The 15,504-nt window shown below is 43.6% G+C and overlaps 1 protein-coding gene across 1 annotated transcript in view; it reads right to left on the reverse strand.

Moving 5' to 3' along the window:
* dnah9l (dynein, axonemal, heavy polypeptide 9 like) overlaps positions 1-15,504 on the reverse strand; it is a gene marked incomplete at its 5' end in the record, with an annotated part of 234,184 nt that overhangs the window by 146,482 nt on the left and 72,198 nt on the right. Inside the window, 8 exons of the mRNA XM_079507118.1 lie at positions 4,046-4,138; positions 4,980-5,118; positions 5,918-6,079; positions 8,450-8,595; positions 10,173-10,329; positions 11,286-11,446; positions 12,857-12,988; positions 14,085-14,192. Of these exons, the coding sequence (XP_079363244.1) occupies positions 4,046-4,138; positions 4,980-5,118; positions 5,918-6,079; positions 8,450-8,595; positions 10,173-10,329; positions 11,286-11,446; positions 12,857-12,988; positions 14,085-14,192 (1,098 nt within the window). The remainder of the gene's footprint in view (positions 1-4,045; positions 4,139-4,979; positions 5,119-5,917; positions 6,080-8,449; positions 8,596-10,172; positions 10,330-11,285; positions 11,447-12,856; positions 12,989-14,084; positions 14,193-15,504) is intronic.

The following is a 15,504-nucleotide window of genomic DNA, read 5'->3' on the forward strand; positions in this document are numbered from 1 at the left end:
ATAGGTGTGAATCCAGTGTGTGTATATACATATAGGTGTGAATCCAGTGTGTGTATATACATATAGGTGTGAATCCAGTGTGTGTATATACATATAGGTGTGAATCCAGTGTGTGTATATACATATAGGTGTGAATCCAGTGTGTGTATATACATATAGGTGTGAATCCAGTGTGTGTATATACATATAGGTGTGAATCCAGTGTGTGTATATACATATAGGTGTGAATCCAGTGTGTGTATATACATATAGGTGTGAATCCAGTGTGTGTATATACATATAGGTGTGAATCCAGTGTGTGTATATACATATAGGTGTGAATCCAGTGTGTGTATATACATATAGGTGTGAATCCAGTGTGTGTATATACATATAGGTGTGAATCCAGTGTGTGTATATACATATAGGTGTGAATCCAGTGTGTGTATATACATATAGGTGTGAATCCAGTGTGTGTATATACATATAGGTGTGAATCCAGTGTGTGTATATACATATAGGTGTGAATCCAGTGTGTGTATATACATATAGGTGTGAATCCAGTGTGTGTATATACATATAGGTGTGAATCCAGTGTGTGTATATACATATAGGTGTGAATCCAGTGTGTGTATATACATATAGGTGTGAATCCAGTGTGTGTATATACATATAGGTGTGAATCCAGTGTGTGTATATACATATAGGTGTGAATCCAGTGTGTGTATATACATATAGGTGTGAATCCAGTGTGTGTATATACATATAGGTGTGAATCCAGTGTGTGTATATACATATAGGTGTGAATCCAGTGTGTGTATATACATATAGGTGTGAATCCAGTGTGTGTATATACATATAGGTGTGAATCCAGTGTGTGTATATACATATAGGTGTGAATCCAGTGTGTGTATATACATATAGGTGTGAATCCAGTGTGTGTATATACATATAGGTGTGAATCCAGTGTGTGTATATACATATAGGTGTGAATCCAGTGTGTGTATATACATATAGGTGTGAATCCAGTGTGTGTATATACATATAGGTGTGAATCCAGTGTGTGTATATACATATAGGTGTGAATCCAGTGTGTGTATATACATATAGGTGTGAATCCAGTGTGTGTATATACATATAGGTGTGAATCCAGTGTGTGTATATACATATAGGTGTGAATCCAGTGTGTGTATATACATATAGGTGTGAATCCAGTGTGTGTATATACATATAGGTGTGAATCCAGTGTGTGTATATACATATAGGTGTGAATCCAGTGTGTGTATATACATATAGGTGTGAATCCAGTGTGTGTATATACATATAGGTGTGAATCCAGTGTGTGTATATACATATAGGTGTGAATCCAGTGTGTGTATATACATATAGGTGTGAATCCAGTGTGTGTATATACATATAGGTGTGAATCCAGTGTGTGTATATACATATAGGTGTGAATCCAGTGTGTGTATATACATATAGGTGTGAATCCAGTGTGTGTATATACATATAGGTGTGAATCCAGTGTGTGTATATACATATAGGTGTGAATCCAGTGTGTGTATATACATATAGGTGTGAATCCAGTGTGTGTATATACATATAGGTGTGAATCCAGTGTGTGTATATACATATAGGTGTGAATCCAGTGTGTGTATATACATATAGGTGTGAATCCAGTGTGTGTATATACATATAGGTGTGAATCCAGTGTGTGTATATACATATAGGTGTGAATCCAGTGTGTGTATATACATATAGGTGTGAATCCAGTGTGTGTATATACATATAGGTGTGAATCCAGTGTGTGTATATACATATAGGTGTGAATCCAGTGTGTGTATATACATATAGGTGTGAATCCAGTGTGTGTATATACATATAGGTGTGAATCCAGTGTGTGTATATACATATAGGTGTGAATCCAGTGTGTGTATATACATATAGGTGTGAATCCAGTGTGTGTATATACATATAGGTGTGAATCCAGTGTGTGTATATACATATAGGTGTGAATCCAGTGTGTGTATATACATATAGGTGTGAATCCAGTGTGTGTATATACATATAGGTGTGAATCCAGTGTGTGTATATACATATAGGTGTGAATCCAGTGTGTGTATATACATATAGGTGTGAATCCAGTGTGTGTATATACATATAGGTGTGAATCCAGTGTGTGTATATACATATAGGTGTGAATCCAGTGTGTGTATATACATATAGGTGTGAATCCAGTGTGTGTATATACATATAGGTGTGAATCCAGTGTGTGTATATACATATAGGTGTGAATCCAGTGTGTGTGTATACATATAGGTGTGAATCCAGTGTGTGTATATACATATAGGTGTGAATCCAGTGTGTGTATATACATATAGGTGTGAATCCAGTGTGTGTATATACATATAGGTGTGAATCCAGTGTGTGTGTATACATATAGGTGTGAATCCAGTGTGTGTATATACATATAGGTGTGAATCCAGTGTGTGTATATACATATAGGTGTGAATCCAGTGTGTGTATATACATATAGGTGTGAATCCAGTGTGTGTATATACATATAGGTGTGAATCCAGTGTGTGTGTATACATATAGGTGTGAATCCAGTGTGTGTATATACATATAGGTGTGAATCCAGTGTTGTGTATATACATATAGGTGTGAATCCAGTGTGTGTATATACATATAGGTGTGAATCCAGTGTGTGTATATACATATAGGTGTGAATCCAGTGTGTGTATATACATATAGGTGTGAATCCAGTGTGTGTATATACATATAGGTGTGAATCCAGTGTGTGTATATACATATAGGTGTGAATCCAGTGTGTGTGTATACATATAGGTGTGAATCCAGTGTGTGTATATACATATAGGTGTGAATCCAGTGTGTGTATATACATATAGGTGTGAATCCAGTGTGTGTATATACATATAGGTGTGAATCCAGTGTGTGTATATACATATAGGTGTGAATCCAGTGTGTGTGTATACATATAGGTGTGAATCCAGTGTGTGTATATACATATAGGTGTGAATCCAGTGTGTGTGTATACATATAGGTGTGAATCCAGTGTGTGTGTATACATATAGGTGTGAATCCAGTGTGTGTATATACATATAGGTGTGAATCCAGTGTGTGTATATACATATAGGTGTGAATCCAGTGTGTGTATATACATATAGGTGTGAATCCAGTGTGTGTGTATACATATAGGTGTGAATCCAGTGTGTGTATATACATATAGGTGTGAATCCAGTGTGTGTATACATATAGGTGTGAATCCAGTGTGTGTATATACATATAGGTGTGAATCCAGTGTGTGTATATACATATAGGTGTGAATCCAGTGTGTGTATATACATATAGGTGTGAATCCAGTGTGTGTATACATATAGGTGTGAATCCAGTGTGTGTATATACATATAGGTGTGAATCCAGTGTGTGTGTATACATATAGGTGTGAATCCAGTGTGTGTGTATACATATAGGTGTGAATCCAGTGTGTGTGTATACATATAGGTGTGAATCCAGTGTGTGTATATACATATAGGTGTGAATCCAGTGTGTGTATATACATATAGGTGTGAATCCAGTGTGTGTATATACATATAGGTGTGAATCCAGTGTGTGTATATACATATAGGTGTGAATCCAGTGTGTGTATATACATATAGGTGTGAATCCAGTGTGTGTATATACATATAGGTGTGAATCCAGTGTGTGTATATACATATAGGTGTGAATCCAGTGTGTGTATATACATATAGGTGTGAATCCAGTGTGTGTATATACATATAGGTGTGAATCCAGTGTGTGTATATACATATAGGTGTGAATCCAGTGTGTGTATATACATATAGGTGTGAATCCAGTGTGTGTATATACATATAGGTGTGAATCCAGTGTGTGTATATACATATAGGTGTGAATCCAGTGTGTGTATATACATATAGGTGTGAATCCAGTGTGTGTATATACATATAGGTGTGAATCCAGTGTGTGTATATACATATAGGTGTGAATCCAGTGTGTGTATATACATATAGGTGTGAATCCATACCTGCTCCTCGGGTCTGCTCTTGTCTTCTCTCTTCAGCGATCCTGCAACCACCAGCACCGACTTGATGGCTCGGAGACCCCAGTCATAGTGGTCCTGTAGAACCACAATGTACAGTATGTTATCATAATACTAATGTACAGTATTTAGTAAAATATAAATGCTTCCGTCGTACAGTCTGGAGCAACGGAAGCTCTTATCATGAGTAAAATATAAATGCTTCCGTCATACAGTCTGGAGCAACGGAAGCTCTGATCATGAGTAAAATATAAATGCTTCTGTCATACAGTCTGGAGCAACGGAAGCTCTTATCATGAGTAAAATATAAATGCTTCCGTCATACAGTCTGGAGCAACGGAAGCTCTGATCATGAGTAAAATATAAATGCTTCCGTCATACAGTCTGGAGCAACGGAAGCTCTGATCATGAGTAAAATATAAATGCTTCCGTCATACAGTCTGGAGCAACGGAAGCTCTGATCATGAGTACAATATAAATGCTTCCATCGTACAGTATGGAGCAACGGAAGCTCTGATCATGAGTAAAATATAAACGCTTCCGTCATACAGTCTGGAGCAACGGAAGCTCTGATCATGAGTAAAATAGTCTCCCTATAGGGAGGTCCTCGAGGCACGTCCCACTGGGAGGAGACCCCGGGGCAGACCAAGGATGAGTTGGAGGAAATACATTGACTCACTAGCCTTGGAAAGTCTCGGATCCCCCAGGAGGAAGTCACTAATGTTGCTCTGGAGGAGAGGGAAGTCTGGAGCTCTCTGGTGGAGCTGTTGCCCTCGTGACCCTACTACGGATACGCGGTTGAAGATGGATGTATGGATGTATGGATGTATGGATGGATGGATGGATGGATGGATGGATGATGTATGGATGGATGGATGGATGGATGGATGGATGGATGGAGGGTTTAGGGTAGTAGTACCTGTTTAGACAGCAGCTCTTTGCACAGCGTGTAGAGGCTGATGAACTTCCTGGCCAGCAGTCGGGCGTCTATGAAGCCCTCGGCCACCAGCATGATCTCACAGATCAGCTCAAAGTCCGGAATCACCATGGCACAGGGCCTGTTACCATGGAAACAACAAACAATAGATCACCATGGTAACAAACAGTGCCTCGCACTCTGTGGGCAGTATTATGCGTGTCTTAAGTACCAGGTCGTATGACTTAACTTAAGACCTGGAGGCGTAGTCAATGCTGTTTGGCCACTCAGAATAGCCAAATGGCATTGATCACGCCTCCAGGTCTTAAGTTAAGTAATAAGACCTGGTACTTAAGACACGCATAATACTGCCCTGTGTCTCATGGGAGGGCTGTGGCCTTTCAGAAACCCGTCCACCAGTGACATCATCGATGGGGAATCCAAGCAAATAGAAACTGCAGGCTTTCTAGTCCTGAAAAGTTGCAATGCGAAAATCTCACGATAATACAAATCTAAACATTTGTTTAAAAAAACAATCTGCCTAACGATGATGTCACTGGTGGACAGGTTTCTGAACTGCCCACAGCCCTCCTATGAGACACAGACTGAGTAGAAAAGAATGGTGCCATGTTATCATGATTATTACTGAGGACCTATTATATGAAGATATTTGAAAAGTGGTGAAGTGGTCCTTTAAGGAAAGTGTATGTATGTGCACACTGCATAGGTCTGTGTACATTAACTTCCATTTTCCAGCCACACATTCACATTATTAACCCTAACCCTCTGAAGAAAGGTTGAGAACACTACTCTCTCTCTCTCTCTCTCTCTCTCTCTCTCTCTCTCTAACCTAGTGTCTCTCTACCTGAACAGAGCCTTGAGGTTCTCCGGTAGCTCCGCCCTCCCTCTCTCTCTCTCTCTCTAACCTAGTGTCTCTCTACCTGAACAGAGCCTTGAGGTTCTCCGGTAGCTCCGCCCTCCCAGCGTATCCAGGGTTCAGAGTGATGAAGATTCCTACAGTCGGTCTGAGCTCGATGTCCTCACCCAGGAAATGGAACCTGCGCGCGCACACACACACACACACACACACACACACACACACACACACACACACACACACACACACACACACACACACACACACACACACACACACACACACACACACACACACACACACACACACACACACACACAGTAAGCATTTAGTAGTATCCTGTTGGAACTATTTCCTCTGCTTGGAACTATTACCTCTGCTTCCTGTTGGAACTATTACCTCTGCTTCCTGTTGGAACTATTACCTCTGCTTCCTGTTGGAACTATTACCTCTGCTTCCTGTTGGAACTAACCTCTGTTTCCTGTTGGAACTATTTCCTCTGCTTCCTTTTGGAACTATTACCTCTGCTTCCTGTTGGAACTAACCTCTGCTTCCTGTTGGAACTAACCTCTGCTTCCTGTTGGAACTATTACCTATGCTTCCTGTTGGAACTATTACCTCTGCTTCCTGTTGGAACTAATACCTCTGCTTCCTGTTGGAACTAATACCTCTGCTTCCTGTTGGAACTATTACTTCTGCTTCCTGTTGGAACTATTACCTCTGCTTCCTGTTGGAACTATTACCTATGCTTCCTGTTGGAACTATTACCTCTGCTTCCTGTTGGAACTATTACCTCTGCTTCCTGTTGGAACTATTACCTCTGTTTCCTGTTGGAACTATTTCCTCTGCTTCCTTTTGGAACTATTACCTCTGCTTCCTGTTGGAACTAACCTCTGCTTCCTGTTGGAACTATTACCTATGCTTCCTGTTGGAACTATTTTATCTGCTTCCTGTTGGAACTAATACCTCTGCTTCCTGTTGGAACTAATACCTCTGCTTCCTGTTGGAACTATTACCTATGCTTCCTGTTGTAACTATTACCTCTGCTTCCTGTTGGAACTATTACCTCTGCTTCCTGTTGGAACTATTACCTCTGCTTCCTGTTGGAACTATTACCTATGCTTCCTGTTGGAACTATTACCTCTGCTTCCTGTTGGAACTAATACCTCTGCTTCCTGTTGACTAATACCTCTGCTTCCTGTTGGAACTATTACTTCTGCTTCCTGTTGGAACTATTACCTCTGCTTCCTGTTGGAACTATTACCTATGCTTCCTGTTGGAACTATTACCTCTGCTTCCTGTTGGAACTATTACCTCTGCTTCCTGTTGGAACTATTACCTCTGCTTCCTGTTGGAACTATTACCTCTGCTTCCTGTTGGAACTAACCTCTGTTTCCTGTTGGAACTATTTCCTCTGCTTCCTTTTGGAACTATTACCTCTGCTTCCTGTTGGAACTAACCTCTGCTTCCTGTTGGAACTATTACCTATGCTTCCTGTTGGAACTATTTGATCTGCTTCCTGTTGGAACTAATACCTCTGCTTCCTGTTGGAACTATTACCTCTGCTTCCTGTTGGAACTATTACCTCTGCTTCCTGTTGGAACTATTACCTCTGCTTCCTGTTGGAACTATTACCTCTGCTTCCTGTTGGAACTATTACCTATGCTTCCTGTTGGAACTATTACCTCTGCTTCCTGTTGGAACTATTACCTCTGCTTCCTGTTGGAACTATTACCTCTGCTTCCTGTTGGAACTATTACCTCTGCTTCCTGTTGGAACTATTACCTCCGCTTCCTTTTGGAACTATTTCCTCTGCTTCCTTTTGGAACTATTACCTCTGCTTCCTGTTGGAACTATTTTATCTGCTTCCTGTTGGAACTATTACCTCTGCTTCCTGTTGGAACTATCACCTCTGCTTCCTGTTGGAACTATTACCTCTGCTTCCTGTTGGAACTATTACCTCTGCTTCCTGTTGGAACTAACCTCTGCTTCCTGTTGGAACTATTACCTCTGCTTCCTGTTGGAACTATTTCCTCTGCTTCCTGTTGGAACTATTACCTCTGCTTCCTGTTGGAACTATTACCTCTGTTTCCTGTTGGAACTATTACCTCTGCTTCCTGTTGGAACTATTACCTATGTTTCCTGTTGGAACTAACCTCTGCTTCCTGTTGGAACTAATCTCTGCTTCCTGTTGGAACTATCACCTCTGCTTCCTGTTGGAACTAACCTCTGTTTCCTGTTGGAACTATTACCTCTGATTCCTGTTGGAACTATTACCTCTGCTTCCTGTTGGAACTATTACCTCTGCTTCCTGTTGGAACTATTACCTCTGCTTCCTGTTGGAACTATTACCTCTGATTCATGTTGGAACTAATACCTCTGCTTCCTGTTGGAACTATTACCTCTGCTTCCTGTTGGAACTAACCTGCATCCTGTTGGAACTATTACCTCTGCTTCCTGTTGGAACTATCACCTCTGCTTCCTGTTGGAACTATTACCTCTGCTTCCTGTTGGAACTATTACCTCTGCTTCCTGTTGGAACTATTACCTCTGCTTCCTGTTGGAACTATTACCTCTGCTTCCTGTTGGAACTAACCTCTGCTTCCTGTTGCGTACAGCGTCCTGGATGGTCTTCACCTGGACCGCCACCACTGACAGAACCTCCACCGAGATCCTGTTGAACTCGTCGAAACATCCCCAGACCCCCGTCTGGGCCAGACCCTTATAGATGTTACCTATGGACTACAGAGAGAGAGAGAGACCCTTATAGATGTTGTCTATAGACTACATAGAGAGAGAGAGAGAGAGAGAGAGAGAGAGAGAGAGAGAGAGAGAGACCCTTATAGATGTTGTCTATGGACTACAGAGAGAGAGAGATACCCTTATAGATGTTGTCTATGGACTACAGAGAGAGAGAGAATGAGAGAGAGAGAGACCCTTATATATGTTGTCTATGGACTACAGAGAGAGAGAGAGAGAGAGAGAGAGAGAGAGAGAGAGAGAGAGAGAGACCCTTATAGATGTTACCTATGGACTACAGAGAGAGAGAGAGAGAGAGAGAGACCCTTATAGATGTTGTCTATGGACTACAGAGAGAGAGAGAGAGAGAGAGAGAGAGAGAGAGAGAGAGAGAGAGAAAGACCCTTATATATGTTGTCTATGGACTACAGAGAGAGAGAGAGAGAGAGAGAGAGAGAGAGAGAGAGAGAGAGAGACCCTTATAGATGTTGTCTATGGACTACAGAGAGAGAGAGAGAGAGAGAGAGAGAGAGAGAGAGAGAGAGAGAGACCCTTATAGATGTTGTCTATGGACTACAGAGAGACATCTATAAGGGTCTGGCCCTTATAGATGTTACCTATGGACTACAGAGAGAGAGAGAGACCCTTATAGATGTTACCTATGGACTACAGAGAGAGAGAGAGAGAGCCTTATATATGTTACCTATGGACTACAGAGAGAGAGAGAGAGAGAGAGAGAGAGAGAGAGAGAGAGAGAGAGAGAGAGAGAGAGAGAGAGAGAGAGAGAGACAGAGAGAGAGACAGAGACAGAGACAGAGACAGAGAGAGACAGAGACAGAGACAGAGAGAGAGAGAGAGAGAGAGAGACAGAGAGAGAGAGAGACAGAGACAGAGAGAGACAGAGAGAGACAGAGACAGAGAGAGACAGAGACAGAGAGAGACAGAGACAGAGAGAGAGCGAGCACAAGAAATGTGGGATAATGTCACAGTGGTTTGCGAGATTAGACACAATTATAAAATCATGAGCATACTTTTTTACATGGATGAGAACTGCAGGGGGAAATATTGACTACATAGACCATGATGCCGAGGGAGACTACCTTGTAGTCCATTTGCTCGGAGCAGTTGAATACACAGACCATGATGCATAGGGAGACTACCTTGTAGTCCATTTGCTCTGAGCAGTCGACTACATAGACCATGATGCATAGGGAGACTACCTTGTAGTCCATTTGCTCGGAGCAGTTGAATACACAGACCATGATGCATAGGGAGACTACCTTGTAGTCCATTTGCTCGGAGCAGTTGACTACACAGACCATGATGCATAGGGAGACTACCTTGTAGTCCATTTGCTCAGAGCAGTTGACTACATAGACCATGATGCATAGGGAGACTACCTTGTAGTCCATTTGCTCGGAGCAGTTGACTACACAGACCATGATGCATAGGGAGACTACCTTGTAGTCCATTTGCTCGGAGCAGTCGACTACATAGACCATGATGCATAGGGAGACTACCTTGTAGTCCATTTGCTCGGAGCAGTTGACTACACAGACCATGATGCAAAGGGAGGCTACCTTGTAGTCCATTTGCTCTGAGCAGTTGAATACATAGACCATGATGCCGAGGGAGCGCCCCAGGTCCTTGGTGGTCTCCGTCTTGCCAGTGCCCGCCGGGCCAGAGGGGGCGCCACTCATGGTCAGGTGCAGGGACTGGGTGAGGGTGATGTAACATCTGATTGGACAAAGAGATTTGGGCACAATGTCACGAGGAACCAATGAGAATCATGGAAGTATTTGGCTGCGATGTCATTCATAATTAAGTCTCAACATAATAGTATACTGTACAATTTAGACTGTAGGCATTTATTGCTCTCGTCTTTATCCAGAGTGACTTACAATAAACAAGTTGGGGCCCAGGTAGGGCCGGGCCCCTGGGGCCCCGGGCCGGCAGGGCCGGGCCCCCGGGGCCCCGGGCCGGTAGGGCCGGGCCCCCGGGCCGGTATTTCACAGCGTTCGCTGTGAAATAATATATCAAAGATTTTCACGATTTTTCAAAAATAGCAGACCTACAAGCCGAGTGTCGTGCAACGCTACGAGCTTGTAGATCCACCCACTTAAATAGACACCCACGTGACCCGTGGGTGTCTATTTAAGTGGGTGGATCACTCACATCTTGAGTTTGACCAGATGAAGAGCCTTGGCTCGAAACGTCGTCAATAAAATATACCTTTTGGAGCAGATGAGTGTGTGGGTTCCCTTCTCTTTTCCTATGTCACTTTTTGAACCCAGCACCTCCACGTATTTTACTATAGTTTATAAAGTGGTTAAAAGCTATGAAGGTGACACAGACGTGTTCTTCAGGTCTAAATCGGTGTCTATACGTACCGGTCAGTCAGAGGGGTGATGACCAGGTACGTACCGGTCAGTCAGGGGGGTGATGACCAGTCAGAGGGTGTTCCCCAGGTACGTACCGGTCAGTCAGAGGGGTGATGACCAGTCAGAGGGTGTTCCCCAGGTACGTACCGGTCAGTGAGAGGGTGATGACCAGGTACGTACCGGTCAGTGAGAGGGTGATGACCAGGTACGTACCGGTCAGTGAGAGGGTGATGACCAGGTACGTACCGGTCAGTGAGAGGGTGATGACCAGGTACGTACCGGTCAGTAAGGGGGTGTTCCCCAGGTACATACCGGTCAGTAAGGGGGGTGATGACCAGACGGTTGGTGTTCCCCAGGTACTCGTAGCTGAACTGGAACTGGGCGTCGCAGATGTTGACGTAACAGTGTTTGGTGACCTCGTCCCAGCGGTGACGCAGCTGGGAGAGCCACGCGAACGCCTGGCCCGCGGTTACCTATAGGAGACGTGCACACACACACACACACACACACACACACACACACACACACACACACACACACACACACACACACACACACACACACACACACACACACACACACACACACACACACACACACACACACACACACACACACACACACACACACACACACACACACACACAACGATGATGTCACTTTACGATGCCTGTACTGTACTTGAATGGCTCACACTGCGCCCATGCCATGTTGTCCTATGTATGCTATGTTGTCATGGAAAAGGGGGACAATTATTTTCACCGTGCTGCATTTGTGGTCTGGAGAGGGCTGTAGTAAAAGGGCAGGGGCTCAAGCCCCCTTTGATGTCTATGTGTGCACGTGCCTGCTGAATACAGTCACCAGAGAAGTGTTTATTTATTCACCTTCTTACAACTGTGATAATTGAAATAGAAGACAAGTATTTACAAAACTCTTAACTGGTCCGCTCGGCCCTCAGTCTCCCCTTCTCAACAGTCCTTCATTAACTGCTAGGTAGTGGCAGGTCTACCTACTTATATAGGCTAAGCCCCTCCCCCACTGGACCATACCAAGTCTGAATTGATTCCACAATTATTATCCAGTTAAATGTCAATGTCCAGAGACATCATAATTCTTAATACACATTTGAAAGTGTCACATATTACTCAAACAATTATAATACTATAAACATTAGAGCACTCTACACAAAATGTTGAACATGCCAATGTTGGCATGTCCCCTATTCACAAACCCACAGTGGATATGCCCCCTACTCTGGAGACAACAATCAGTCAATCAATCAACAATATGAATTCAAACAAATCTCATTCTATGCAACAAATAATACTAATTGAAACCCTGTTTGTTAATGTCAGGGTGAACTGCCACAGCAACCCAGCAGCGAGACTCAGATAGATTGTTATGTTTTGATTAGGTGTTCCAAATCCATTAGTCATTTCCAAATGATCGGAATCAGATCGGTAGCATACGAATCGTGATCGGGGACATCCCTAGTATCAATATTATATCCATATCATGATGTTAGGCTGGATATCGTCTGTGATTTTGCATATTGTACTATTATGATATGGCATAAGTGTTCTATACAAATATAAATATTGGATCAGGAAAAATCGGGATTTAAAAAAAAAACCGTGATCGGTACATCCCTAGGTCCACGGTTCCCAAAGTGGGGTCCGGGGACCCCTAAGGGTCCTTGAGGGAGTTCCAGGGGGTCCCCGGGTAAAAAAATAATTAGGAACCAAATGAACCCTTATGGGTCTGTAACTCTGAGAGTGTACAAATGGAACCAAATGGACCTGATACACCTAACACTGTACTGTACTGTACTGTACTGTACTGTACTGTACTGTACTGTACCGTGTCTCGGTGTAACACTGTACCTTCTGCGTGATGAGCTTGGCGACCACGTCTCTGGCGTGAACGTCGATGGTGCAGACGGTCATGATCTTCTGTCGGTCGCCAGGAGTCAGTTCTCCAAGGAGCATGTGGATGAGGGCGTTCAGCTGGGTGACCTACATGCAACGCACGCACGCACGCACGCACGCACGCACGCACGCACGCACGCACGCACGCACGCACGCACGCACGCACGCACGCACGCACGCACGCACGCACGCACACACAGTACATACATTTTGTTGTAAGTTGTAGTACCTCTGCCAACCTGGGGAGAGCACCAGACTGAGCTCATGCGTCCTGCCATGCATGAGGAGTGAGCAGCAGGTTTCTTGCTAGAAACATTAAAGAGGAATGTGCACGGAGGTGCGGCCCGGTCTTCTGCGGGAGGTTTGCACATGTGCAGTGTAAACAGGTACTGCGATGATGGAGTGTTCCAGCAGAGGGTGCTAGAGGGAAAGCTCATAACTTGTGATTTAAACAGCAGTCACCCTTCCCTTTTCAAATGTTTTATATCATCCACAGCACTTGAACAGTATCCATGTTCCTTTGTCATTTCACAAAAATAAAAGTACTTGTCCTTTATCTTTCAGTCTGTTATACACAACATTTCTTCCACACAGTTATGAAATTGATTTACTTTTTAAAATTAAAATAAAATCAACTTTGTTACAATTCTCCTTTTTTTATATCCTTTTTATTATTTCAGTTCAGGGTCAGCAACTCTCATGCACCTCTAGCACCTCTGCTGGAACACTCCATTATCGCAGTTCCTGTTTACACTGAGCATGTGCAAACCTCCCACAGGAGACCGGGCCACACCTCCGTGCACATTCCTCTTTATTTGTCCTAGGTTTCTTGTAGTCTTTCACTGCCTCAACCTTCAGGGCGGTGTCGATGTGTTACCTGTATCCTGTTGTAGTCTTTGACATGTTTCCTGTTGTAGTCCTTCAGGATGGTGTCAAGGTGTTTCCTGTTTTATATTGTAGTCTTTTACCTGTTTCCTGTTGTAGTCCTTCAGGATGGTGTCAAGGTGTTTCCTGTTTTATATTGTAGTCTTTTACCTGTTTCCTGTTGTAGTATTTTACCTGTTTCCTGGTGTAGTCCTTCAGGATGGTGTCAAGGTGTTTCCTGTTTTATATTGTAGTCTTTTACATGTTTCCTGTTGTAGTCCTCTCAAAGTGTTACCTGTTTCCTGTTGTAGTATTTTACCTGTTTCCTGTTGTAGTCCTTCAGGGCGGTCTCAAAGCCCTCCTCCACCCTCTCGAAGGCGATGCCCACGTCCGTGGCCCACCACACCTGGCTGCCCGTCAGACCCACCTGGGGGGGGGGGGGGGGGGGACACAGCCCATTTAGACCGTCTGTGTCAAAGTATCTGTTAAAATGTCGTTTTCATGTAGACACGCCCACCAGTTCATTAACACAGCGAACGCTAATCGCGTATCAATACGTTATCAATTAATCAAACGTCCGGTGCTAACCACGTATCCATACGTTTTAATCACTTTTTTATAGCATACTTTCATTCATCTTTTTACCCACCCGGACAATGAAGAACCATCCCCCTGTCATTGCTGCTTAGTCCCGCTAACGTGATCAGAAAAAAAAAAAAAAAAAAAAAACCCTCCCCTCCTGAAAACAGGAGGGCGGGCCGCTTTACGTGTAGAAGCCAGTGTAAAATGGATGCGCCAATGCCGATCTAGTCGGTGTGTGAAAAGAATCAAATTTCACCTAACCTCGCCTCACCAGGCTTTCCACCTTGGACATTTCACCCAACACTATAATACTCGATTCCCCCCTCCCCTCCTGTTTCTCCAGGAGGAGGATCTTGCGAGATGGGGGCTCTGTGGGGTTCTGACTCCATAGCTCTGTCTCTCGGAAAAAAACATGATGAACGGAACGCTGCCTAAACACATATGCACCGGATCGGCATTGCATAACGTCTGCAACACACATGGACAGATGCATGTTTCCTTCTTCATACTGTAGCGACCAAACGATCCCCGAGCCTACAATACTACGAACTAACCACAGTATCGAGGGGCCGCCACGACAACAGACAGTGTTCCCTTGTTGGGCCATGCAGAGCCGTCATAATCGGAGATCACTCGGACGTGTGATTGTAACGCTTTTTTATTCATTATAATTGTAGTGATAAGACCGCAATGAACGCGTCGGGGACGTAATCGACCCGGGTGTAATGTATAACGAACTTTTCCGCGTCCTAAACCGTGGTGTTGTGATCTGTGGAAGTCATTTTTTCCTTGTCGTCGACATCACAGCCGGGTGAAGCTTTTTTTTTTCTCCATCGCCCCCATGCTGCATGCCCAGGCATGTTCCCCTATACTAGCTTGAAAAACAAAATCAGCTGATGATGACAACGCGTCTCACCATTATACTATAGTTCTGAACCGAACGGTGGAATGGGACTTTTTATAGCCGTACGGATCAAGACTTTTGCTGCCCAATGTGCCCATGAACCCACCCCCCCCCCCAATGTTACTGCGATCAAAACAATGAAAGCAGTGAGATAGATTAGGCGAGGCAATCATCATCATCATCATCCTCATCTAAAGAAAGCAGAGTTATGAAGGTTTATAGTCAGACATTGACAGGCAGATATAACAATAAA

This window comes from Electrona antarctica, assembly GCF_951216825.1.
Source record: "Electrona antarctica genome assembly, chromosome: 1".
Classification (NCBI taxonomy): Eukaryota; Metazoa; Chordata; class Actinopteri; order Myctophiformes; family Myctophidae; genus Electrona; species Electrona antarctica.